The sequence below is a fragment of the Zalophus californianus genome, chromosome 11 (assembly GCF_009762305.2).
Source record: "Zalophus californianus isolate mZalCal1 chromosome 11, mZalCal1.pri.v2, whole genome shotgun sequence".
NCBI lineage: Eukaryota > Metazoa > Chordata > Mammalia > Carnivora > Otariidae > Zalophus > Zalophus californianus.
The window spans coordinates 99,837,446-99,864,742 of NC_045605.1; the positions used below are offsets into that span (position 1 = coordinate 99,837,446).

The 27,297-nt window shown below is 37.4% G+C and overlaps 2 protein-coding genes across 2 annotated transcripts; both read right to left on the reverse strand.

Moving 5' to 3' along the window:
• Positions 1 to 6,929: 6,929 nt before the first annotated feature.
• Positions 6,930 to 7,874, reverse strand: LOC113914918 (olfactory receptor 1009-like). Its single transcript, XM_027580538.2, is given in 3 exon segments — positions 6,930 to 7,082; positions 7,084 to 7,211; positions 7,214 to 7,874. Coding segments are annotated over 3 exon segments (942 nt in total).
• Positions 7,875 to 23,999: 16,125 nt separating this feature from the next.
• Positions 24,000 to 24,943, reverse strand: LOC113914916 (olfactory receptor 1002-like). The gene is given in 2 exon segments (XM_027580536.1): positions 24,000 to 24,880; positions 24,883 to 24,943. Coding segments are annotated over 2 exon segments (942 nt in total).
• Between the last annotated feature and the right edge of the window lie 2,354 nt (positions 24,944 to 27,297).

Here is a 27,297-nt window from a genome sequence, read left to right on the forward strand (position 1 = left end):
CTAGAATAGATCTTAATTTATAAGTTAGGAACAGTAAGAGATTAATGACAATAAATAATAATAAAATAAAACAAATCAATATACCATAAAAAAAAGTTATGTGAATGTGGTCTCTCTCTCAAAATATCTTATTGTACCGTCCTCATTCGTTTTCTTGAGATGATGTGAGATAATAAAATGTCTACGTGATGAGATGAAATGAGGTGAATGACACAGGCATTGCAACATACCGCTAGGTTATTATTGACCTGACAATACATCGGAAGGAGGATCATCTACTTCCAGACTGCAACTGACTCCAAGGAACTAAAACCTCAGAAAGCAAAACCAAGCATAATGGGGGAACTCATGGTCATAGGCCCAAACACACAAAATGTATCTGTGATTTCATGGCCCTTCAAAATTAATTTTTAGACTTTTGAAAGCTTTTTCCAAGCCTATCATAATTTCAATTATTAAAGGAAACCATAGTGGACAAAATTATTGTGATTTATAAACTGATGCTGCCATCTAGTGGCTAAGTTTAGCTACACCTTAAGGAGGAATTCAGACAATGCTATTTCACTAAGGAAACCTGCTTTCCTTTTATTTGAACGTATCCTACATTCACTGAGACCATGTTAATAGGTGACTTTTAAAAATGAGGAGGATAATAAAAGATATTTCATGACTGATGTGAAATTGTACCTGTCATAGTACTGAAAGCACATACTGTGAAACAAACCTTGACCCTCTTATTCTAAAATAAAACTAAATATGTAAAACTAGGCTTTTAAGAATCGAGGATATAAGGCCATTTTGAGGGAATCTTTATTAACATAAAGTGGGAGAAAGACTAATATCAGCCTTAGAAGTTAATGATGCTTCATCACATTCCTTTCAAAATTCTGTCAAATCACTTCTGTGTCAGATATTGTGCTAGACTCTGGTGATCAAGGAGTATTTCCACAGGACATGTGATAAGGAAGCATTTCTCTTTGTCTAGGCTGCTAAAATTTTATAAAATTTGATCAGGAGCAGATGGTGTCTTATGCCTTCTTAACATCCATAAAGATGATCATATAAAATTTTTATTAGACAAGCAATAATAATCATATTAGAAATAGCAGTCACAATCTTCTGAGAACTTATCTGTAATATCTTTCTTGATTTTATAATAATAAAGTGCCCTACATAATGTTATCTCCATTGCATAGATGGGTATAGTAAGAAATTTTTTGTTTAAATTTTCTGTATTATTGGATACAGCTTCTTATTTTGAATTCTGCACTATGCAGTGTCACTCGTGAAATGTGAATATAACTAGACCATTCCCATCTAAATTCTCTCTCTCTTCCTCTCCCTCAATATATCATTCACACATGCGAATCTAAGCATATTTAAAAATAGGGGGTTTTTTTTCCCCCTTGGTTGTCTTTCACCTTGGTAGGGGATAAGAATGTGAAAACAGCATCTCTTTCTCTCTCCAAACATCTTCCTTAAACCTCTCTCTCTCTTTCCTCAAAGTTCCATTTCGAATGTGTCCATCTGGAATGGACCAGATGTCCCTTTTCCCTTCTTTGGCAGGAGAATCACTCTTTCAGTGTAAGTAACATGTCCATCCCACACCTGGTAGGGGCTGTAAATCATGAGACTCTGCCTTTCCAAAACCTCAGAGGTAAGCACTTACTCCAGGAGAGGATCTCAGTGAGAGAATCCCAACACCCTGGACACAGCTGCCAGATCCGGGGTGGGGAAGGTGGGGGGGGGGGGTATGGGGAGTGGGCGAGGGAGGGCAGGTACTGGCCCTAGCACATAGTGCAAGCATACCTTCAAGATACTGTGGTTCGGTTCCAGAGCACTGCAATACAATGAATGTTACATTAAGCAAGTCAAATGAATTTTTTTGGTTTTCCAGTGTATATAAAAGTTATAGTTACATTATACTGTAGTTTATTATGTACAATAGCATTATGTCTAAAAGAACAAGGTACATGCCTTAATTAAAAATACGTTATTGCTAAAAAAAAATGCTAACCATCATCTGAGCTTTCAGCAAGTTGTAATCTTTTTGCTGGTGGAGGGTCTTGCTTCCATGTTGATGGCTGCTGACTGATCAGAGTGGCTGCTGAACATTGGGTGGCTGTGGCAATTTCTTAAAGTAAGACAACAGTGAAGTTGGCCACATCCATTGACTCTTCACTTGACCACTGAGAGGTCATTGCAGGCTTATTAACTGGTCTCATTTCAGTATGATGTCTCAGAAAATAGGGAGGCTTAAAGGGAGAGAGACGGGGGCACCAGCCCGTTCAAAACACCCCCATCTACGACAAGTTTCACCATCGTATATGGACGTGGTTCGTGGTGCCCCAAACAATTACAGTAGTAACATCAAGATAGCTAATCACAGATCATTAGAGCAAATATAATGACAGTGCAAAAGTTTAAAATTTTCAAGAGTGACCAAAATGTGAGAGGCAGACTCAAAGTGAGCAAATGCTGTTGGAAAAATATTGCTGATAGACTTGCTCACTTCGGGGTTGCCCCAAACCTTCAATTCGTAAAAAGCAAGTATCCGCGAAGCACAGGAAAGTGAGGTGCAATAGAACAAGGTATACGGGCATTTGTTTCTCTCAAAGGGTGTCAAATGGGGAGAGAGAAAATGAACAGAAAGCTCTTCTCAACTACATGCTTTTTTAATTATCTTCTCCTAATTTTATTCTCCTTTAATTCACTTAAAGCTTAAAAGTCAAGCCAATAGTCAACCAAGGTTAGTGTGGGTGTTCTGCTCCTATCCTCTGCCTTCAAAAGAGGGATTTACATCAGTTTGAATTAGGATTGGTTATATAAGTTAGGAAACTCAAAATAACAGTAACTTTAAAAAATTATTTAAAGAAATTTATTTTCTCTATCATAAAACAAATCTGGAGGTAGTCAATATAGGGCTGATAATGGCTGATATAGAGTATCAAAAACCTAAATGCTTCCTCATGGTGCCAGATGAGTGCTCAAGGTCCAGCCATTAAATCTGCATTCCAGGTAATAGGAAGGATACAGGTGAGAAGAAAGGCACTTCCTGAAATTCTAAGGAGACTTCGTAGAAGCACCTTACAAAGTTTCCACTCATCTGTCCGGGACTTGGTCACGTGTCAACACTCACCTACAAAGGAGATTGAAAACTGCAGTCTTTTATTGTAGTTTCAATGTGCCCAGCTAAAAATGGGACATCTATTAAAGAAGGGGAAAATGAAAGACGGGATACTTCTTTAATAGTTTTTGCTATAGCCACAAATGGAACCTATTGGTTTCTTTTCTTAGCTCTTCTTTTTCCTAGGTGATCTTATTAAGGTGATGGTGTTAGCATAATAGCTAAAAAGCATAAGTTTTGCTGCCTGGGATCTGAGGTGAAGCCCCATCCCCACAACTTATCGGCGGCCTGGTGCATCCTGACATCTACTCCATCCCGTTATACTATTATTTGTGGTACTAGTACCGATGCCCAGCTGACTTACCTTCACTTACAAGACTCTCTCCCTCAAATATGTGCTCCATGGGGGTCTTTGCCTGTCTTATTCACTGCTATATCCTCAGAACTTGATAATGCCTACAAATTAGGAATCATCACTCATTGTCATTGTTAATTTTATGAATTCTTTTGGCAATTAAACATCCTCTTGAGAAGAATATTTAATAGAAAATAGTTTATTTAAAAAAATTTGATTTGTGATTTAGTTTAAAACTGGCTAAAATAATATTTAATATGAAATTTTGTAAAATTACACACACACAGACACAGAGAAAATTACCGGAAGAATATAAGCCAAAGATTTCACATAGATTATCTGTATAGGCAAAATCATATTACAAAAACATGTGTTTTTTAAGATTTTATCTTCTTTTGTTTCACTTTCCAAATATTCTACAATAATTAAAGCCCCCCAAAATGTGTTTTTATTGTTTTTCCTAGGCAACAACAAAAAAATTTTAACTTTAAGCATATATTTTATATTCTTACTAGTTCAAAGACTTTTTGATTCAATTTATACATTAAATTATGTGATAACCTAAGTAAGCTGAAATACCTCAATTAAAAAATTATTTTTGCTTCATCATTGAAAAGAAGTGGTACAAACCATGGAGAAAATGGTTTGTGGAATCTCTTGGAGGGCACAAAGCTTCTCGTCACATGCAGTGGGAACTCTTGTTAGGTTACAGAGGAGTGTGCTCTCCAACAGCATCATGAGATTTGCCTTCAGCGCCATTATATTTGGCCTTGGAATTGCTCAAGTGAAATTCAAGGAGATTGCAGTTCCTGAGCCACCACCCTGAGTTCAGATAATGGTTCACATCCATCTATATGAGTTCTAATGATTCATTCTTTAGATGAGCTACCCATAAGTTATCAAGAGCCTTGGCAAAAGTACAGTGTCTACACAGATGATCCCAGTGGATTTCAGGGACTTTTTAAGCACCTGAAGAACACCTGATATCACCCTCCGTTCTGAAGGTCGGGTTCTTTACCAAGAGATATTTTAGAGGCACTGAGGCTTACAATCAATTCTGCATCCCTTTTCTTGACTGGAAGCTTTTTCTTAAATCATTTATAAAACTTTCATTATTTGAGTGAGACATAAAATGTGGTGTATCTTGTCTGGTGGTGTCTCCCAACATTATGAGATGAACAAAGTCTAAAGACTCCGTGGCCCAAATTATTTGTCCAACACCACAGCCCCCCAAGGCTGCAAGAGTCAGGTATTATGGGAGGGACCTGCCTGGTTGTGATTTGGATCAATTTGTGCTGAGACACAGAGTGGCCCTGAATGACGGTGAATGAATTCCCTGCCCTTACTGTTACGTAGCTTTCCTTCTCCCAAATGGCTTCAGACGTGTTACGTGTCCCATCACTCATGCCAGAGGGCACATGGGGCTCACAAAACACCCTCTGGACCCCAGGGTGAACAAAGCTACCTGGATCCCCATAACTCAGGTGAAAAAGGTTTGGGGTGCATAACTTTCCTAGTCCAAAATCATAGAGAAAACAGATCAGATTCGTATTTGTACCCTGTAGCATTAAACTTAGAAATTGGAGAATCTACTGCTGAAAACTCAATGGGAGGGGAAAAAACAACAACAACAACAATAAAAAACACACACACACACACACACACAAAACGAGAATGTGCAAGAACCTTCCTTCAGTGCAGGATCTGTGCTATAAAGGCACAGCCTAAAACACTGACAATTTTCCTTTCAGCGAGAGAAAAAGAAGTCACTTATTTCACCACTAACTGCAAACACACACATCTAAATGTTGATCCCAGCCTTCATCTAATTATTTCAAAAATAAATAAGTGATGTAAATTAAATGGAAGACATTTCTGAGCTAAAATCTGAATCCTTTTCAGAGCATCCCATCGGCACTAATTCTGTCTCTCTAGTTTCCTAGCCCATGACTCATTCCTGCTGTCTGAGACAGTTGCCTCATTGAAACCATGATCATGCCTACCCTATATACCACTTCATTGTCTTGGTATTCAGTTCCCTCCACAACCTGCTCACTCCCTCTGAACTCAAACCACTCTATGCCAGTGCTTGCAAAGTGCTATGCTTAAAATAACTGCAATATTCAAAGCAGGTTCATGATCCCAAGAAGGAATCGCTGGGACACCCTCATTCCATCAATACTGCCAAAGAAAGGATTTGTTTATCCAGGAACTCCATCGTGAAATTTTTTTAGGGCACAGACTTGAGATACATTTATACTTTAGTCCTCCCTGTATCGTTCCTGAGGCATGTTTCACTCTGCTTTCCCCCCCAATATCTTTCTACAATCTAGAGATAAATTTTCTATTTTTAGATCACACTCAGTGATCAGGACTCAAATGTCTGTAGACGCAAGCTTGCACCAAAAAAACACTTTTCAAAACTCATTTTCTCTTTTCTGATGTATAATTCCTCTTGAATTGTTCAACTGTTGTATGAGGGACAGAAAGGTGTTAAAATATATTTTAAACTTCATTCTATTGTATTTCTCTTTTTTTCTAATCTGTAACAACTAAAATGACTAACATGAAAATAGTATATACATTTTCTGCATTTTAGTTTACCTCTGACTTCTCAACGCCTATTGCCTCTGATTTTTTAGAATTTTCTTGTTCTCTCATTCACCCATTAGCATTTTATTTCTAACTTCTATAATAAGCAATGTTGATTTATTTGTCTGAAAGAAATAAGAAAAACTAAATATCAAATATTAAAGTAATAGTTGGAATAACTTCAGAGTCAAATATGTAGAGAGGCATATCTCGTCACTTGTCACTTGGAAGAATAAGAATATGAGTTTTGTATCGTCATATTGTTCACCTTTTGCTTGTCTATATTTGCTTTTTTCTGCAGTGATTGTGACATGGTATTCTTAGAGGCAAGAATAAAGAAAATACACATAAAAGATATTGCAGTGATTATGACATGGTATTCTTAGAGGCAAGAATAAAGAAAATACACATAAAAGATATTTAAACGAATATGATATGAGGAGTTCCTTTAGTTAAAAAAAAAATCATTTGTACCTAAGTGAGCTGCTCTGTTGGCTATTTTCGATTCTGTATTTAGGAATGGGGGTCATATATGTCATTGCAATGAATCTCACCTGGTCAGCACACGTATATTGGTCCAACTAGTGCCAGTAGCCAGATGATCCAACACTTATTAGATTTTTATCCTATACCCAATAATGAAATTATTTGAGGAAGCAGAACTGCTCTGACTCTGGGTGACGGGCTTTTTATCATCCGCACGCACATGATTGAAATGGAGCTTTAAAAAAATAGTTGGCGAGGATACCATACTCCAAATTCTGCACATTGCTTAGCATCTTCAGATGATGACCAGGTAGACGAACCATGTCTAGAAGCTTTTCGTTTTATTTATTTTGTATTCCAGACCGGAATTTAGCTTCTGATGCAGAACTTCCTCCTGACGATCGTTCTGCGCATGGCAGCTTTCACTTCTTTATTTCTCAAGCTGTAGATGAGAGGATTCAACATGGGGATCACCGCCGTGCAGAACACCGACAGCACTTCATTGACGTCCAGAGAAAAAAAATGCACCTGGCCTTACATAGATAAAGAAGAGAGTCCCGTATAAGATGGACACCATCGTGAGATGGGAGGAGCAGGTGGAAAGGGCCTTGCGCCTCCCATCTGCAGAGCAGATCCTCAGGATGGCAGTAGGATGTAAAAATAAGAGATTATAAGGGTCAGGCTACTGACAACCAGGACGGCTCCAGCCACAATAAAAACCAACAATTTATTGATCCGGGTGTCAGCACATACCAGAGAAAGAAGGGGGGACATGTCACAGAAGAAATGATTGATAATGTTGGAGCAGCAAAAGGTAAGCCGGAAGGCAGCTGTTGTATGAGTCATGGTGCTCAGGAACCCAACAGTATAGGGTCCAACCACCAGCTGTATGCAAAGGCTCTGCGACATGGTAATGGAATACAATAATGGGCTACAGATGGCCACACAGCAGTCATAGGCCATGGACGCCAGCAGAAGACACTCAATGGCCACAAAGAACCCAAAGAACCATTGCTGCAAAGCACAGCCCAAGAAGGAGATGGCCTTCCTTTCAGCAAAGAAGTCACTGAGCATCTTGGGACCCACTACTGACGAAAAGCAGATGTCCACAAAGGACAGGTGACTGATAAAAAAGTACATGGGAGTGTGAAGGCGGGAATCCATCTGGATGAGAATAATCATACCCAAGTTTCCTGTCATGGTAACAAGGTAAAAAAATAGAAAGAGCAAGAAAAAGAAGACTTGCATCTGAGGATGATACCTTAAGCCTATGAAAATAAACTCTGTGATTCTTGTATAGTTTCCATCAGCCATTGATTGTGTTGATCTTCTAGAGTGAGAAAAGCAGAAAATAGATAATGCATACAACTTTAAATAATTTAAAAGCATAACATAACACACAAGAAAAGAAACTACAGGTCCAATTTGGGAACATCGATATAAAAAGAGACTAAATTAAATGCTAGCAAATCAAATATAGTGAAGTTCTTAAGAGCAATATGGCTTAAATGTTTTAAAGAGAAAATCAGAACTAAGAATTGGGTCACCATTTGAAAACCTATAAGATTACTCACCACATTTACATATTAAAAGAAAATACATTATAATTATTTTAATAAAATTCTTTAAAGAATTTGATAAAACGTGGCTCTCAAAAAAGAAAAGGAAAAGAAACAGAGAAAAACTTCCCAAACTGGAAACAAAAAGGAACCATTTAACTCAATAAAAAAAATCTTCCTGAAACTTCCAGAGAATATATGTGTGCAGGGTAAGCACTGGAAACATTCACACTATAACCAGAAACTATATATTCTCACCATTTGTACTATTTAACGTTATACTGGAGAGCACATCTGAAGTACTAAACCATAAAAAAAGAAAGACAATGTAAAAATTCTAGAAAACAGAGATAAGAAAATACTGTCACTATTTGCAGGCAAAATTGTACAATAGTCAACCAATAAGATAACTTTTTTAGAAAAAATTAAACAGTTCAACAAAGTAGTGAAGATAAGTATAAAAAAGTCAATAATAATTATCTATGAATTATAATGGAAAAACTTACATTCATTGACTCAAATTGATAAAATAGCTATAAATAAGCCTAACAAGGAATGTTCAAGATTCATAGGAAGAAAAATACAAATTATAGAACTTTACTGTGCAAGGGAAGAAATGCCTAAATCAGTGAAAAATACATTTCATGTTTTTTTATGTATTTATTAAGATTCCTTTCTTCCCGAGAAAGCAAAACTTAGCTTTAACAGGAAGAGTGAGAATCTGCATGGCCATTCTTCAGGTTGGAATAACAGACACAGATAAATCAATTGTGAAGTGAACAGGAAACAATATTTCTCTCACAGATATGCTACAGCTATAAAGTGTCCTAACAACACTGGGGGGTGGTGATAAATGCTTTATTACTCAATGAGACACTTTATTTTTTTTAATTATTATGTTCAGTTAGCCAACATATAGTATATCATTAGTTTTTGATGTCATGTTCAATGATTCATTAGTTTTATATAACACCCAGCGCTCATCACAACACGTGCCTCCTTAATACCCATCACCCTGTTACCCCCTCCCCCAACCCCTTCCCTTCTGTAACCCTTAGTTTGTTTCCTAGAGTCCAGAGTCTCAGAAACTTTATTTTCTAAAATTATAGCTATCTAAGATTTTTGTTTGAAATTGTATCAGCAAGATGAAACATCCCACTCTGGTCTGGAATATCTAAGTCAGTCTGACAGAGCAAAACAGTCTCAATTCCCAACACAGGTACAAAACTCCACGTGAGGGATGTCTGGATACAGGTACAAAACTCCACATGAGGGATGTCTGGATACAACTCTCTACAACTCTCTTACCTTTGAAATTTTCCAGGAAACAGGACCCTGCGCTACCTGTTTGGTTTAGACCTATTCTGATGTTGTGATGTTGGCCCTTTACACAGCCCTGCTTTGTTTTGAGCTCATCAGAATTGTTCTTGATTTAAATTTCACCTAACTGCCCCATTTCTCAAAATCCTATAATAACTCTAATTTTTCTTTGTTCAACGAAACATCCATGGTTGCTAGGGTGTATGGTCTCCCTCATTGCAATGGGTTAAAAGCTGATTGGGTCAGGCTACAAACTTGGTCCTGGATGTTTAAGACTGATTTAAAGAACACCCACCACACTGTGTGGCAATTTTAATGCAATTCCAACCAATTGGAAAAATTAAATGAAAATATAATTTTTAATAAGACAATCTGATTTTTAAATTCATGGAAGAGAAAAATATTCAAAGGTAGCAAAGACAATTTCAAAAAAGAAAAACAAAGAAAAGGGATGTAGTATTCTGGATATCAACACATAAATAAAGCCATCATACTTACACCAATAAGGTGTTGTTACTAGAATAGATGGGAGATGAATAGGAGACAGAAAAACTAGAAAAACCATAGGCAGACCTAGGCATAGATATCAATTTAGTATGAATAAAGGTTTTCTTTCAATCAGAAAAGTAAAGATTAATTACCCCTACAAAAGTGTTACAATATTTGGATGACCTTTTGAAAAAATAGGTAATATTAAAATTCTACCCCACACCACTAAACTAAAAAGAAAAATTCTAACTATAAACATGTAACATGAAAACACTAAAGAATAGTGTTCTGATGTGTTGTAGGGTTGGTCTTCTAAAATAGAACATAAAAATCACCTGAAGAAAATGGTGAAACATTTTTACTACATCATAATTTTAAGTAGATGGATACCAAATACACTCCAAGTAAAAATAAGACACACAGATGGAAAAAATACTGACGCATATGTCACAAAGGATTAAAATCAGATCACACAAAGAGCTGCCACAAATTATCCACTAAAATACTCATTGTGACACCAGGCAGAAGATGCAAACTGGCCTGCCACAGACACTCAAAGTCCCAACAAACATGAAAGGATGTTTAATATCCCAAATCATCACAGAAACCAAATTGAAACAATTATATACTATTTTCACCCATCAAATTGACAAGATATTCAGAAATGAGAAATATAAAATACTGACAAAGCCGGGAGACAATATGGTGGTCACAGGAGATCAGTGGCTGCAACAGGGCCACTGCTTCTGGATGGCAGTGTTTTACTGTATCTTCATTTTTTTTTTAAGTGCATACTTGATGACTCAGAAATTCCATTACTTAGTATCTTCCCTGAGGAAACACAGGCTGGAAAAAATGGTATCTGCTTCAGTGTTCCTTCAAGTGATAAAAAACTGGAATCCACATAAATATTCTCCGAAAGGCATTAACACCAAATAAACCTTGGTATAGTCATTTTGTGAACTACTGTAGAAACATTTAAAAATTAAGCAACAGATTACCAGAGGGGAGGTAGGTGGGGGCGTGGGTGAAATGGGTGAAGGGGATGAAGAGAACATGTATAGTGATGAGCACTGAGTAATGTACAGAATTGCTGAATTACTCTATTGTACACCTGAAACTAATATAACACTGTATGTTAATTATACTGTAATTAAAAAATTAAAATTAAGTAGTAGAAACATGGTTATTTTTGCAAAATATGTGAAGGAGAAGCAAGTCATAGAATGATGTGTACAGAATGACAGTAGGAACATTTTCAATGTTTTCTTTAATTTTAATTATTTAAGTGTGTGTGTGTGTGTGTGTGGGTGTGTAAATAAAATAAGTATCTGGACAGGTAAGGCACCAAAGCAGTACTCATTACCTCTGAAAACAGAGGGACAGTGAACTAGTATGTAGGTAGGGAATCAAGGGGGACTCTATTTATCCACAATTTTAAGATTTAATACAAGGTGAAAATGCACATGCATTACCTTTGTAATTAAAAATAATCTAGGGGCGCCTGGGTGGCTCAGTAGGTTAAGCTTCCGACTCTTGGTTTCAGCTCAGGTCATGCTTTCAGGGTCCTCGGTTCAAGCCCCACATTAGATGCCTCACTCAGTGCGGGGTCTGCTTGTCCCTCTTCCCCTCCTCCTGCTTGCACTCTCTCTCTCTCTCTCAAATAAATAAATAAAATCTTTGAAAAAAAATCTAAAACAAAACCAAAAAAAAAAAAACAATCTAAAACAATTCCTTAGTTGCTTTTATTTACTTATTATTTATTAAATTAATTGTATTTATTTTTATATGAAATTTATTTCAACATTTAAAAAGAAAAAGAAGACAAATTAGCTACAATCAAGTGGGAGAAGAACAACAGGCAAGAAAGAAATGTGCAAAGCTTCGGAGGTAGAAAGTGAGAAACAACTGCAAGCTATGCTTTTGGAGTTCAAGATTTCTAAAATTGTAAGAAGCAGAGAGAACTCTAGCCCCAACCTCATCCTTTATAAATAAGAAAGTGAGGCTCCAGGATGTCTGACCCAGGATCACAGAGCTGGTGGCAAATACACAATCACTTTCCACCCACAGGTCTAAGCAATGATTGGCTGCATGATACAATACCTTTAAGGTTACAATGAATATGGAGGAGCAATAAGCACTTGTAGAGTATGCAAGACTTAGGCTGTGCCCCAGGTGCTTTGCAAACATCACCCTATTTGATTTCCACCCAAACCTAGGTAAGAAACATGTTGTTACCCCATTTAAAGAACAGGCAATCAAGGCTCTGAAGTGTGGAAGATGGTGCCTGAATTGCCAGAGTTAGTATCTCATAAGAGTCATCGGAGATTGAGACACTGCCCCATCTGAATACAGTCTCCATCCTTTTAAAGATGTCATTCTCCCAAGAGGGGACCTTCGATCTCTCCAAGTCTCAACCCAGTTCCTCATGCTCTTTAAGGGATAAAGAATCAAGCAATATACGTATGTGAATTTAACAGTGAAGGGGCTGTTGATGACAAAGAGAGCAATGAGGCCCCAGAGAAATCCCGTGTAGAGTCAAAGTTTGCTCAAGTACAAGGGCTCTCAAACATCTGCAGTTGTGCTCTCATTTAGAATTCCCTCCTTTGTACCCCATGGTTTGAATGAGATGCTCATAATGCAGGGCAACGTTCCATGCAGATGGCACCCCTCCTGGAGAGGAGACCTCTCTCCTGCTCTGGGCAGTCATTGAACTTGAAGAGGTTTTCATTTGACTAGAACCTCTTTGTTCATCTTACAGAATTTCACATTACTTCATATTGGATTTGCTGCATTTGTTATATTCAACCAATTATGGTCTGACAGTGAATATTTCTCTATGTACCAAAAAAAACACATTTTAGATGTCAGTCATTTTCATTTTCCCATAAACCCATTTATTTTGAACTTCTTGAAGAGTAAATGCAGGGACTGAAATGGATTTTTAAAAATGCTTTAAACTTACGCTCAATGAGTTGTTTCCTCTTCCAAGAATTAAAATTAAAACAGAGTATAAATTGTACTCTTTTTCAGCATGTACTCCTTCTGCCCACCATCATCTGTGCCTCCGTACAGAGAAGAGGTCAGACTTTCTTAGAATCACTTGGTTTTATTCTTAGTTTTCTTCCCGAGGAACTGGTAAGATTCCACTCCAAAACACATTGTCTTTTCACTTGGATCTAAGTTTCCAGTAGTTACATCATTTCGCTGTTCTGGGAGAACTTAGGTACCAAAGCATGCCATGCCATGGGAATTTGGTAAGAGGGAATTAAAATGTTATTACTATCTTTAAACTCTAAAAAAAATCCACTGGGATCATCTTACTTGTTTTCTGCACTTGACTGAGTAAACTCTTTATTTCTTATCTCCTTCTTAAACAAGAAACTATTTAAAGAGTAAACTTTAGTGCCATGTTGTAACAACGGCTAGTTTTCCTCATGAGAAACACCACAAAATCTCAGCAACCATTATTTACAGATCATTACAGCAGAGGCTCGGCTACCAAGATAGCTTAATTAGCATTGTGATCGTTCATCTTGCATTTCTAATACTCATAGAAAAATCACTGAGAATCAGAATGTGTAAAGAATCTCCATCATATTCACACAGGGCTTTTTATGAGAAATTGAGAGAGGTTTCACTTACAAATTCAAGCCTGATACTACATTTTTTTCAGCTTTTATTGATGAGTAACACACAGAAAAGTGCAAAAATCTTAAGTGTACCACTGCATTATTGCATTGTGAGCACATGCATGTACACCATCACCCAAGTCAGGAATTACAACATCTCCCCTATCATGTTTGTGAAATTCATCTTTTGTTGAATAAATCGCTAGTTCATGTATTTTGTTGATGCTAGCACTCAATTATATTAATATTCCACAAATGACTTATCAATTACTTTGTTGTTGGGCATTTGCCCCGTTTTAACTTCGGTGATTTTTTTCTCTACTGAGCATCCAATGAACACCATGTGCTTTGGTGTTCATGATCATGTATTTCTCTTGGGAATATACCTGGGAGTAAATTTCTTTGTTATGGGGCACAGGTATTTTCATATTGACTAAGAATTTAGGAAGTTGTCCCAAACCCATTGCTCACACTTCTGTAGGTACTGTACGAGAGTCATTGTTTGTCATTTTAACCATTTTCGTGAGTATATAGTGGTATTTCATTGTGCCTTTAGCTGCCATGTCTAGGGAAATTGAGAAATTTTGCAGTATTTATAGGCCATTTCCATAACGACTTTCATGAATTGCTGTTGAAGTGTCTTGCCCACATTTTGTCACAGGATTGCCTGTCTTTCCTTAAAAATTATAATATTCATATACTCCAAATATGTCATTTATATGCCTTGTAAATACATTTTCCCTTTCTGTGGCTTCAGTGTTTACACTCTTAAGGGTAAACCTAAGTTTTTATTTTAGTGTAGTTCAGGGAATCAATATTTTTCTTGATATTTAGTATTTTTGTAGCCTACTTTTTTAAAATTTCCTATCATATGTCATAAAAGTATTCTCCAATATTATCTTCTAGATGCCTTAATTTCTTGCCTTTCACATTTCAATCTCCAAATCATCTGGAATTAATCTTAATGTGTATTGTGAGATGGGAGTAAAATTCCACTTTTTTTCCCATTCAGACATCCAATGGATCCAACGCTATTTTTTTTTCAATACTTTCTTTCCCCACTACCCTGCTCTGTCACCCTTGTCATAAATGAAGTGTCCGTGTATTGAGTCTGTGTATTCCTTAATAATAGGGATATTAGCATGCATTCGTTAATACACTTGAACACTCTACTCTGTCCCACTGGACTATTAGTCTATTCCTGATCTTGACTTTTTTTTTTTTTTGAGAAAAAAAAGAGGGGAGGAGCCAAGGGAGAAGGAGAGAGAAAATCTTAAACAGGTTCCACTCTCAACATGGAACCCAATGCAGAGCTCGATCTCATGACCCTAAGATCATGACCTGATCTGAAATCAAGAGTCAGATGCTTAACTGACTGAGCCATCCAGATGTCCCAGTCCTATCTTAATTTCTATAGTTTTGTAAGTCTATATTCAGTAGAGGAAGACATCCCACCTGACTTGTCTTCTTCAAAATTAACTGGGATATTTTGGATACTTCGCATTTCATATAAACTTCAGAATCACAGCAAGATCTTGGGAAGATTTAAGTCTGGATTCACTTTAACATTACTTCTTCAGTCCTGCAGGACCTACATTGACAGCTTCCTTTCATACCATGGGAACAGTATAAGATTCAAGCATGCTTATTGGTCTCAACTGGTACCAAAAGATTGGGATTATTCCCTGAATATTTTCAGACCACAATTCTTTGAAACTAGAACTCAATCACAAGAGGAAAGTCGGAAAGAACTCAAATGCATGGAGGCTAAAGAGCATCCTACTAAAGAATGAATGGGTCAACCAGGAAATTAAAGAAGAATTAAAAAAATTCATGGAAACCAATGAAAATGAATACACAACCTGACCCTACACCTAAAGGAGCTAGAGAAAAACAGCAAATAAAGCCTAAACCCCACAGGAGAAGAGAAATAATAAAGATCAGAGCAGAAATCAATGAAATAGAAACCAAAAGAACAGTAGAACAGATCAATGAAACTAGGAGCTCGTTCTTTGAAGGAATAAACAAGATTGATAAACCCTTCGCCAGACTTACCAAAAAGAAAAGAGAAATGACCTAAATCAACAAAATCATGAATGAAAGAGGAGAGATCACAACCAACACCAAAGAAATACAAACAATTATAAGAACATATTATGAACAACTATATGCCAGCAAATTAGATAACCTGGAAGAAATGGATGCATTCCAACTACCAAAATTGAACCAGGAAGAAATAGAAAACCTGAACAGACCTATAACCCCCAAGGAAATTGAAGTAGTAATGAAAAATCTCCCAACAAACAAAAGCCCAGGGTCAGATAGCTACCCAAGGGAATTCTACCAAACATTTCAAGAAGAATTAATACCTATTCTCCTGAAACTGTTCCAAAAAATAGAAATGGAAGGAAAACTCCCAAACTTGTTTTATGAGACCACCATTACCTTGATCCCAAAACCAGACAAAGACCCCATCAAAAAGAAGAATTATAGACCAATATCCTTGATGGACATGGATGCAAAAATTCTCACCAAAATACTAGCCAATAGGATCCAACAGTACATTAAAAGGATTATTCACCATGACCAAGTGGAATTTATCCCTGGGCTGCAAGGTTGGTTCAACATCTGCAAATCAATCAACGTGATACAATATATTAACAAAAGAAAGAACAAGAATCATATGATCCTCTCCATAGATGCAGAAAAAGCATTTGACAAAGTACAGCATCCTTTCTTGATCAAACTCTTCAGAGTATAGGGATAGAGGGTACACACCTCAATATCATAAAAGCCATCTATGAAAAACCCACAGTGAATATCATTCTCAATGGGGAAGAGCTCAGAGCTTTCCCCTTAAGGTCAAGAACATGGCACCTGTCCACTCTCACCACTGCTATTCAACATAGTATTAAAAGTCCTAGTCATAGCAATCAGACAACAAAAAGAAATAAAAGGCATCTGAATCGGCAAAAAGGAAGTCAAACTCTCACTCTTTGCAGATGATATGATACTTTATGTGGAAAACCCAAAAGACTCCGCCCCCAAACTGCTAGAACTCATACAGGAATTCAGTAAAGTGGCAGGACATAAAATCCATGCACAGAAATCAGTGGCATTCCTATACACCAACAACAAGACAGAAGAAAGAGAAATTAAGGACTCGATCCCATTTACAGTTGCACCCAAAACCATAAGATACCTAGGAATAAATCTAACCAAAGAGGCAAAGAATCTGTACTCAGAAAACTATAAAATACTCAGGAAAGAAATAGAGGAAGACACAAAGAAATGGAAAAACGTTCCATGCTCATGGATTGGAAGAACAAACATTGTGAAGATGTCAATGCTACCTAGAGCAATCTACACATTCAATACAATCTCCATCAAAATACTATCCACTTTTTTCAAAGAAATGGAACAAATAATCCTAAAATTTGTATGGAACCAGAAGAGACCCCAAATAGCCAGAGGAATATTGAAAAAGAAAAGCAAAGCTGGCGGCATCACAATTCCAGACTTCCAGCTCTATTACAAAGCTGTCATCATCAAGACAGTATGGTACTGGCACAGAAACAGACACATAGATCAATGGAACAGAATCGAGAGCCCAGAAATGGACCCTCAACTCTATGGTCAACTTATCTTTGACAAAACAGGAAAGAATGTCCAATGAAAAAAGACAGTCTCTTCAACAAATGGTTGTGGGAAAATTGGACAGCCACATGCAGAAGAATGAAACTGGACCATTTCCTTACACCACACACAAAAAGAGACTCCAAATGGTTGAAAGACCTAAATGTGAGAGAGGAGTCCATCAAAATCTTAAAGGAGAACGCACGCAGCAACCTCTTCGACCTCAGCTGCAGCAACTTCTTCCTAGAAACATCGCCAAAGGCAAGGGAAGCAAGGGCAAAAATGAACTATTGGGATTTCATCAAGATAAAAAGCTTTTGCACAGCAAAAGAAACAGTCCACAAAACCAAAAGACAACCGACAGAATGGGAGAAGATTTCTGCAAATGACATATCAGATAAAGGGCTAGTATCCAAAATCTATAAAGAGCTTATCCAACTCAACACCCAAAGAACAAATAATCCAATCAAGCAATGGGCAGAAGACATGAACAGACATTTTTCCAAAGAAGACATCCAAATGGCCAACAGGCACATGAAAAAGTGCTCAACATCGCTCAGCATCAGGGAAATCCAAATCAAAACCTCAATGAGATACCACCTCACACCAGTCAGAATGGCTAAAATTAACAAGTCAGGGAACGACAGATGTTGGCGGGGATGTGGAGAAAGGGGAACCCTCCTACACTGTTGGTGGGAATGCAAGCTGGTGCAACCCCTCTGGAAAACAGTATGGAGGTTCCTCAAACAGTTGAAATTAGAGCTACCATTCAATCCAGCAATTGCACTACTGGGTATTTACCCCAAAGATATAAATGTAGGGACCCGAAGGGGTACGTGCACCCCGATGTTTATAGCAGAAATGTCCACAATAGCCAAACTGTGGAAAGAGCCAAGATGTCCATCGACAGATGAATGGATAAAGAAGAAGTGGTATATATACACAATGGAATATTATGCAGCCATCAAAAGGAATGAGATCTTGCCATTTGCAATGACGTGGATGGAGCTGGTGGGTGTTATGCTGAGTGAAATAAGTCAATCAGAGAAAGACATGTATCATATGACCTCACTGATATGAGGAATTCTTAATCTCAGGAAACAAACTGAGGGTTGCTGGAGTGGTGGGGGGTGGGAGGGATGGGGTGGCTGGTTGATAGACATTGGGGAGGGTATGTGCTATGGTGAGTGCTGTGAATTGTGCAAGACTGTTGAATCACAGATCAGTACTTCTGAAAGAAATAATGCAATATATGTTAAGAAAAAAAAATAAAAGAAGAAGAAGATAACAGGAGGGGAAGAATGAAGGGAAGTAAGTCGGAGGGGGAGATGAACCATGGGAGACGATGGACTCTGAAAAACAAACTGAGGGTTCTGGAGGGGAGGAGGCTGGGGGGGATGGGTTAGCCTGGTGATGGGTATTAAAGAGGGCACGTTCTGCGTGGAGCACTGGGTGTTATGCACAAACAATGAACCATGGAACACTACATCAAAAACTAATGATGTAATGTATGGTGACTAACAAAACAATAAAAAAATTTAAAGAAAACGATTGAAGGGACAAGGATTGAAGCTATACATACCTGTCTGAATGCACCTTACTTTGTAAATTTGACTCTGAAACCACATAAATGTTCTATTTTTACACTATAGTAAAACAAAGTTTTTAAAGTTAAAAAGCAAGATTATGTAAGTGATGAATCACTGAATTTTATCTTGGAAACCAATATCGCACTGTATGTGAGCTACCTAAAATTTAAATTAGGGACACCTGGTTAAGTGTCTGTCTTCATCTCAGGTCGGGACCTTAGGGTCCTGGGATCCCGTCCTGCATCAGGCTCCCGATCCCGATCGGACGGGATCCCGTCCTGCATCAGGCTCCCTGCTCAGGGGGGAGTTTGCTTCTCCCTCTCCCTGTGCTCCTCCCCCCGCTCGTGCTCACTCTCTCTCTCTCAAATAAATAAAATAAAAAAATCTTGAAAGAAATTTAAATAAAAAAAACATTAAAAAAAAGAAAAAAAACAAAATGAAATTAATGAACCTAACTGGGTATTGAGTTGGTGACCTAACCATACTGTCAGGAACAATTTAAATGAAATTAAAACCCAATAATTTGACCATACATTCCTAATGGGATATATAAAACAAAAGAGCTACAAAGAAATATTAAACCAGGGCGCCTGGGTGGCTCAGTCATTAAGTGTCTGCCTCTGGCTCAGGTGAGTAACAGGAACACTCATTCATTGTTGGTAGGAATGCAATGATACAGCCACCTTGGAAGACAGTTTAGCAATTTCTTGGAAAGTTAAACATATACCTATGCCAGTTCCAAATATATATATGAAAGTCAAGTATCCTGTCATTTATAGGGAAGCAGTAACCATTTTGCTGTGGTTTTTCAACTTCTGATTCCTATAAGCAAAGCTTTCCTTTTTAACAGGTATCAAGAGGAAGGCCAGAGATCTCATTTCAGTTGAAAATGAAATCTATGTGTGCTTTCTCAAATTTGACCCAGAATTCAGTGTTTATGTGGCAAAATACCAGCACAGGTTTCACATTTAAGAGGTAATTTTTATTCTTTATTTTTAGTTTTAAGAAAATAATATTCTTTTTTTTTAAGATTTATTTATTTGAGAGAGACAGAGAGAATAAGAGCGCACGGGAAGAGGCAGAGGGGGAGAATCCCCAAGCAGACTCCCGGCTGAGCACAGAGCCCCATGCAGGGCTCAGTCTCACGACCCATGAGATCACGGCCTGAGCCAAAACCAAGAGTCGGACGCTCAACCTATAGAGCAACCCAGACACCCTACAAAGCTTAACTTTTAAGTCTCATGTAAAATTAAGTCTTGGGCTATATTTTTATTCATATTGCTTTGCCATATGATTTTAGTAACTTATTTAACATTGTCGATGTATTTTCATGTTGTAAACAGCATTAGTTAAAATGAATTTACAACCTTTATTTAAATTAAATCAACTGAGCCTACTTTTTTCAAAAGTAAATCCCATCTTGGATTAAAACACTTACTGAACAGAAATGTACTATGTTGCTTTATGAATTTTCTAAATGTATAAAAAGGAAAGAAAGGTAAGCTAAGCTTGATTGCCTATTTGTTTTTCAAGAAAAGCTGGCTAAAAGTCATTTTTAGCTTTAAATAGGGGGAAAAACTACTTTTGCTGATACCACATACCACATATCCTATCTTACTAGGGCCTTCGATAGTGGAAACTATGAGAGGATTTTTAGGTCTACTTGGATAAGGGGAAAGGGGGAAAAAATCAAGTAGGAAATTTTACGGTAAGGGTGAAAAAAAAACCTGAAGTTTCCTCTACTATGTAGGTGCGCCCCTCCCACCCTGCATTAGAGTTGATATCCTTTGCAGGAAAGGGAAACCACACAGAGCATGTGAGTAAGTTGACCAAAATTAACAAATCCACAGAAACCTATTACTCTTTACTCAGAAGAGACAATTATTACCGGATCATTACATCTACAACTCATGGGTCATGCTAATGTACCATGGGCTGTAGAAATCATTTGTACACAGGAGGTCCCTGAGAGCTGAAAAACATTTCAAAGTCCCTCTGGGATAAAAAGATTGAGATTTGGGATGAAGACAATGTGTCTGAACTAGTTAGAGGTGATCGTTGCAAAACACTGTGAAGGTACCAAATGCCACTGAATGGTACCCTTTGAAATGGCTAGTGGTTGGGGCATCTGGGTGGCTCAGTCGGTTGAGCATCTGCCTTCCACTCAGGTCCTGATCTCAGAGTCCTGGGATCAAGTCCCCACATCAGGCTCCCTGCTCAGCGGGGAGTCTGCTTCTCCCTCTCTCTCTCTGTCCCCCCTCCCCGCTTGTGCGAGTGCTCTCTGTCTCAAATTAAAAAAAAAAAAAAAATTGAAATGGCTAGTGGTTAATTTTATGTTATGTGAATTTTACAGCAATTAAGAAAAAAATCTGACTAGGATCTGTTGAAGCTTCTAGAAGGGTAAAAGACTAGATCTGGCCTGGAAGGAAACTGAAGTTCTGAATTAAAAACAGAGGCACGAACTGGTAGAGGCAGCTCTAACGAGAGCGTGTTTCACACTCTGCTACCAAAATAACAAACAGGTTTGAGTGCAACCCAGTTCACTTGCACACATGACAGAAAGCAAAAGTTCGCAAAAGGATACTTACTGTTCACATGCCATCAGACATTACTCTGATTTTTTTTATTCTTTTCTAGTCCATTTTGCTTCTTTATTTCTTTTTTTTTTTTTAATGCTGGCCATGATTCATTAAATTGATCTCATAAGGTGACAGGCCAACTCTAATGGACTCCAGTGTCAGGTTGAGGGGTTTGCACCTGATGCAAGTTATTTTAAGGCAACGGAATTAACCACTAAGAATATAACCAGAAATCTATAAGCAGAATTTTAGATCAGGAAAAACCTCCACCCTGTGCATAGAGTCATTGTTTTATGATTATCTTTGTCAGTGCGCTAAATGTAAATTGATTTATCTACCATCCCATGAGGAAGTCAGTATGTATACTATGTATTACTCAGAGTGTGTCCTTCAGCTGTTTATCATTTAAATTGCTGGTAAATTTCCCAAAGAACGCTTTTCCTTATATATTAGTAAATAGGCTTATATTAGTCTAGATAAAAATAAATTTCAAGGTATTGCCCACACCCTTTTGTAAGAGAGGCAGAGGGATTCTGAATTTGTTTTATTCTACTGCTATGAATTCAAATAGTTTATTTTCTTCTAAGAAAACAGTTGCTTCACTATAAATTAGAGACGGACTATAAGACGGCAGCAAGGTAGCTTCATAAAAAACAGAAAGTGTACTCCTCATTATTCATTAGGGACCTTCAGGATCAGCTAGCCAGCCATCTGTCCAAAATGCTATAGAAAAGATTTTTAGCTTTGTCTGGAAATGTCCCTTTTAACTTTAATATCCTATTATTTTTGACAATATGCCTGAGATTCTCTTAGCTCAAAATAAATGCAGGATGTAAATTGTTGGGGAAAAAAAAAAGTATTCTGAGAATCAAAATCAATTAGCTTGTAAACTCTAGGTCCCCCAAACACACGCACCCAACTCGGTGCTAGAATACCCAGAAGCGTCTGTTACTATATGGGGGAGGGGGCACTTTCTCCTTTGATGATTCAAATAGTGACCTCTAGATTCCATGAAAAGCCATATTGTAAAAAGAATTTTTTCAACTTTGCCAATCCCTGAAGAGGCTTTTTTTTTAAATTACCCTTCCTAAAATATACTGCTCTTCTTTCCTTGATTATTTTGTTTGTCAAAGAAATCACCATATATATGTAAATATTTTTCAATCTTCTTGTTTGTTTGTCTTTACACTAGCCTGAAAACTCCAGAAGGACTTTTCTTCTCAATATGAATAATAACCAGTAAAGTGTCAGGCACATAAGAGGCCTATATAAAAAAAACTGTTTAATTATTGATTCTAACATTCTTTGACTCCCATTCTTAGACTCTTAATTAAATAGCATCTTGACTCACATCATTACTCAACACAGTCACAAAAACTGGCAGAAATCTTGGTGAAAAACAAGCAAGACAAGTATGTTCTAGGGCCTTACAGATGATTTACATCCTATAAAGAAAGCCCTCAAGAGAAGAGAGAGTATGGCTCTCACTGAGTCTTAGAGTTGCACAAAAATATGGTTGATCCCCTCATTTCTTAGACTTGTTACTAAGTTCCAGAAAATAAAACACAGAAGTATGGTTGAAAGAATATTGGACCTGGAGAAAATAAAAGTGTGACCCAAGTTATGTAGTCATGGGAAATACATTGATTCTTCATGTGTGCCAGACTGAACATCTGCAAAAATAAAATTGCATTCTGCCTATGACACAAAATTCAGTAAATCACAGTAACAATAAACACTTTATTAAAAAACTGAACTGCATTCTGCCTTTCACATGCATGACTCATGTAACTACAGTGGCAAAATCTCAACAGTTAGTACTATGAGAGGAGTATTTGGGACGTACAAGGCCTTTGTAAAATGTCTGCTCCAAACACAAAGGTAGTATTTCAGAGCACTATAGTTACATACTTCCTGAATAATTCACTTTTTTCCATTTTCTTGACATATAATTCATATATCACATTGTGTTATCCCAAGGTGTACAACATACTGGTTTCATATACATATGTATTACAAAATGACTACCACAATAACTTTGATTAACATAAATCGCCTTATGTCATTATACATTTTTTTCTAGTGAAGAGAACTTTTAAGATTTGCTCTCTTAGCAACTTAAAAATGTACAGGACAGAATTATTAACTAGAGACACCATGTTTACATTACACTCCCAGGACCTATATATCTTATAAGTTGATGTTTTTTTACCTTTTTTCCATAATACATTTGTTAATGGTTTATGTTTAAAGAATCAAGGCCAAGCTTGCAGACAACTGAGGGATCTCAACACCTTGTTAGCTAAACAGAAGTACTATCAAGTCACTGATGATGAGTCTAACATTTATCCAGGATTTAACAAAGAATCTCTCATATTCTACTCACAATCCTTGAAAATATTTTCAAAGCACTAAGGCTCAATAATCCTCTCATCTCAGCTTAACGATTTAAAACTCCTTCCTGGTCAATGACAAATTAGAAAATTGTAACCTAGAGACGTTGTGTGACTTTTCAATGACATAATGTAATAAAAAATGAATCTGAACATAAAATTTGCACTCCCATCACTCAGCCCATGTTCTTGCATCTTGTGTAAATATCTCCTTTCAATGTGTAGTACAAATGAAATCTAGTTTAACTACTCATTAGAAACTTCTTCTTCTCAAGTGTCCTTCTGAATGAATCTTTGACCTCCCTGTTTCTCAGGCTGTAGATAAGGGGGTTCAACATGGGAATCACAGCTGTGTAGAACACAGAAACCACCTTATTAATGTCCAGGGAGAAACTAGAACTAGGGCGTACATAGATAAAGAAGAGTGTCCCATATAGGATGGAGAGAGCTGTCAGGTGTGAAGAGCAGGTGGAGAAGGCTTTGTGCCTCCCCTCCACAGAGTGGATCCTCAGGATAGCAAAGACAATGTAAATGTAGGAAACCAGCATGATCATACCACTGAGCACTCCTAGAGCTCCAGCAAAGAGGAAAAGAACAAACTGATTGATGTGGGTGTCTACACATGCCAGGGACAAAACACGAAGAAGATCACAGAAGAAGTGATTGATGATATTTGGACCACAGTAAGGTAGGCGAAAGGTGAAAGTCGTGTGGGTCATGGTGCTCATAGGACCCACAGCATAAGGCCCTACCACCAGCTGCACACAGACCCGCTGGGATATAATGAGAGTATACAACAAGGGCTTACAGATGGCCATATACTGGTCATATGCCATGGAGGCCAGGAGGAAACATTCAGTCACTACAAACTGACCAAAAAACCAGATCTGAGCAGCATAGCCAAAGAAAGAGATTACTTTTTTTTCCACAGAGATGTCAGTCAACATCTTAGGACCAATTACAGAAGAAGAGCAGGCATCCACAAAGGACAAGTGACTGAGAAAAAAGTACATGGGAGTGTGGAGTCGGGGATCCATCCAAATGAGGGTGATCATCCCCACATTTCCCAGAAGAGTGACAAGAGAAACCAAGAGAAATACCACAAAGAGAACAACTGATTCTGGAAGCGATTTGTTAAGCCCATGAAGAAAAATTCAGTCACCAAAGTCTGATTTCCATAATCCATTCTCAGATTTAATCTGTAATGAGAAAGAGAAAGATTATTCTTTGCAATCAATTTGTAATTAAATTTAAAATGAACTTCTATTTTTTTTCAGTTAAAAAAGGGTATCGTTACCCCCAACTCTCTTGAATTCTACATCTCTTGGTCATGCAATCTATTTGCAAACTATTTGTGCAATACAGAGTAAGTCACCAAACTCACAGTGCTCTTTAGCTTCTTCCACAGAAACAGAATTTTTTAATAGAATCATAGAATTTTAACCTAGAAGTGAACATTGGGGATTATCTAAGGCATGTCCTCTAACTGTGCCAGATTACATTTCTAAAAATCCTTACATTGCACAAAGCACACTTTAAGAAACATTTTATAGAAAAAAGTATTGTGTGAATTTGATGAATTCAGGCAAATACCTTCTCTCACTCTAGGTGAAGGGTGTTGGGAATGTAACTTCTCCGCCAATTCTTTTAGATTTTAGATAAGTATTCAGCCATTTTGTCTAAAAGATAGACCTGTGATGTCTAAGAAGGAGGGCAAGCTCAGACGAGCGAAGATGGCTTTGACCAGGGTTCAAAATCTTCCACCAAATCTCCTCGGTGACACCTTCTCCCAAACACTTATGATCTTCCTGTCATTGGCTTATATACACATTAGCCTCATCAAACTCCATCAAATTTTTTTAGTTTATCAAAGAAGAAACTAGTTCTTAAATATGAGTAAGTGTTGTAACCAATTAAGTATTAATAGGAGCTGGGAAAGAAAAGCAATAATTTAAAGATGAAAAGGACACACCTGGGCACTTATCCCAGAGAAATGAAAACTTATGTCCACATAAAAACCTGTATCATTTTATTCACAGAAGCTTTAATCATAATAGCCAGACATATGAAACAACCAAAATGTCCTACAATACGTAAATAACTCAACAATCTTGGTATATCATACCATGGAATACTATTGAGTAAGCAAGAAGGAGGAAAATACAATACACACAACAGCTTGAATGGGTCTCCAGGTCATTACACTGAGTTAAAAAGAGCCAATCTCAAAAATTCAGAATTCTATCATTACAACATTTATATAACATTCTGTAAATGGTGAAATGATAGAAATGGAGAACGGGTTATCGGTTGCCTGGGATTAGGAAAGGGAGGGAGAGTGAATGTGTGACTATAAAAGCATAGCACATGGGACATCCATGTAAAGATGGAAGAGTTCTGCAGCCTGATTGTCGCATGGGTTAAACAAATCTATCTACATACAAAGTTAAATGATATAGAACAAAACATACACATCACACCAATGCCAATTTCCCAAATTTGTTGTGGTGTAGTTGGTAAGATGTACCATTGGGGAACCCTGAGAGAAGGGATATGAGCCTCTCTGTATATTTTTGCAACTTCCTGTGAATCTGTATTTCAGAATAAAACTCTTTAACAAAAAAGAAGAAGAAGAAGAAGAGGAAGAGGAAGAGGAGGAGGAAGAAGAAGAAGAAGGAGATGGAGATGGAGGAGGAGGAAGAGGGAAGAAGAAGAAGAAAAGAAAGAGAAGGAGAAATGAATGAATGAATGGGAAGTGAGAAGAAGAGGAAATAAGGATAGGACTTCAAAAATGGGAAATTGAGGAAGGGAGGCACATGTTTTCGACCTTGAAATAATCATAATGATTCCCAACAATGCAATCACACAAAAACGTCAATGGGCTGTGCAGGAGGAGAAGTATCGACAGAAATCTAAAAACACTTCCCCTCGTAAGAAAGCTTGGAAAAGGTTTTGCTTAACAGGAAGATAATGAAATGAAAATCCACTGATGTCCTATGCTCTCATAGGCAAAGGGGCTTGGAACAAAAAGGCCTGGAGGGGCGGAATCCAAGATTAGTCAGAAAAACTGTACCTTAGTTGAGAGATGTTCAAGAAGTTAATATTTTCTAAGCATACAAACATCACAGGTAATTGATATTTGTATTTGCTTTGTACTCAAGGAAGATGTATATGAAAACAATAGTTCATGACTGTCAAAATGCATATTACTTTATTTTTCTCAATCCAAAAATTTACCCAATTCAAAAATTCTAACATAGAAAAATCATGATCCTAGGTATGCATGTGACTTTCAGCATGAGCAGCTTGGAATTCAGGTCAGTGGATTCGGAGGTTTGCTTTCTACTTATAAGACCCAATGTAGGGAAAAGGAAGAAATCAAGAACCAGAGAAGCCAAAGCCTAATTCTAACATCCTATGAGCCATAAATCTTGCAGCACATTTCACTATCTCTACGCCAAACACAAAATTCAATCAACATGTACATTCAAGTTCGGTCATTTAAACCAAAAGACACAGACTCAGCATTTGACTCCTACC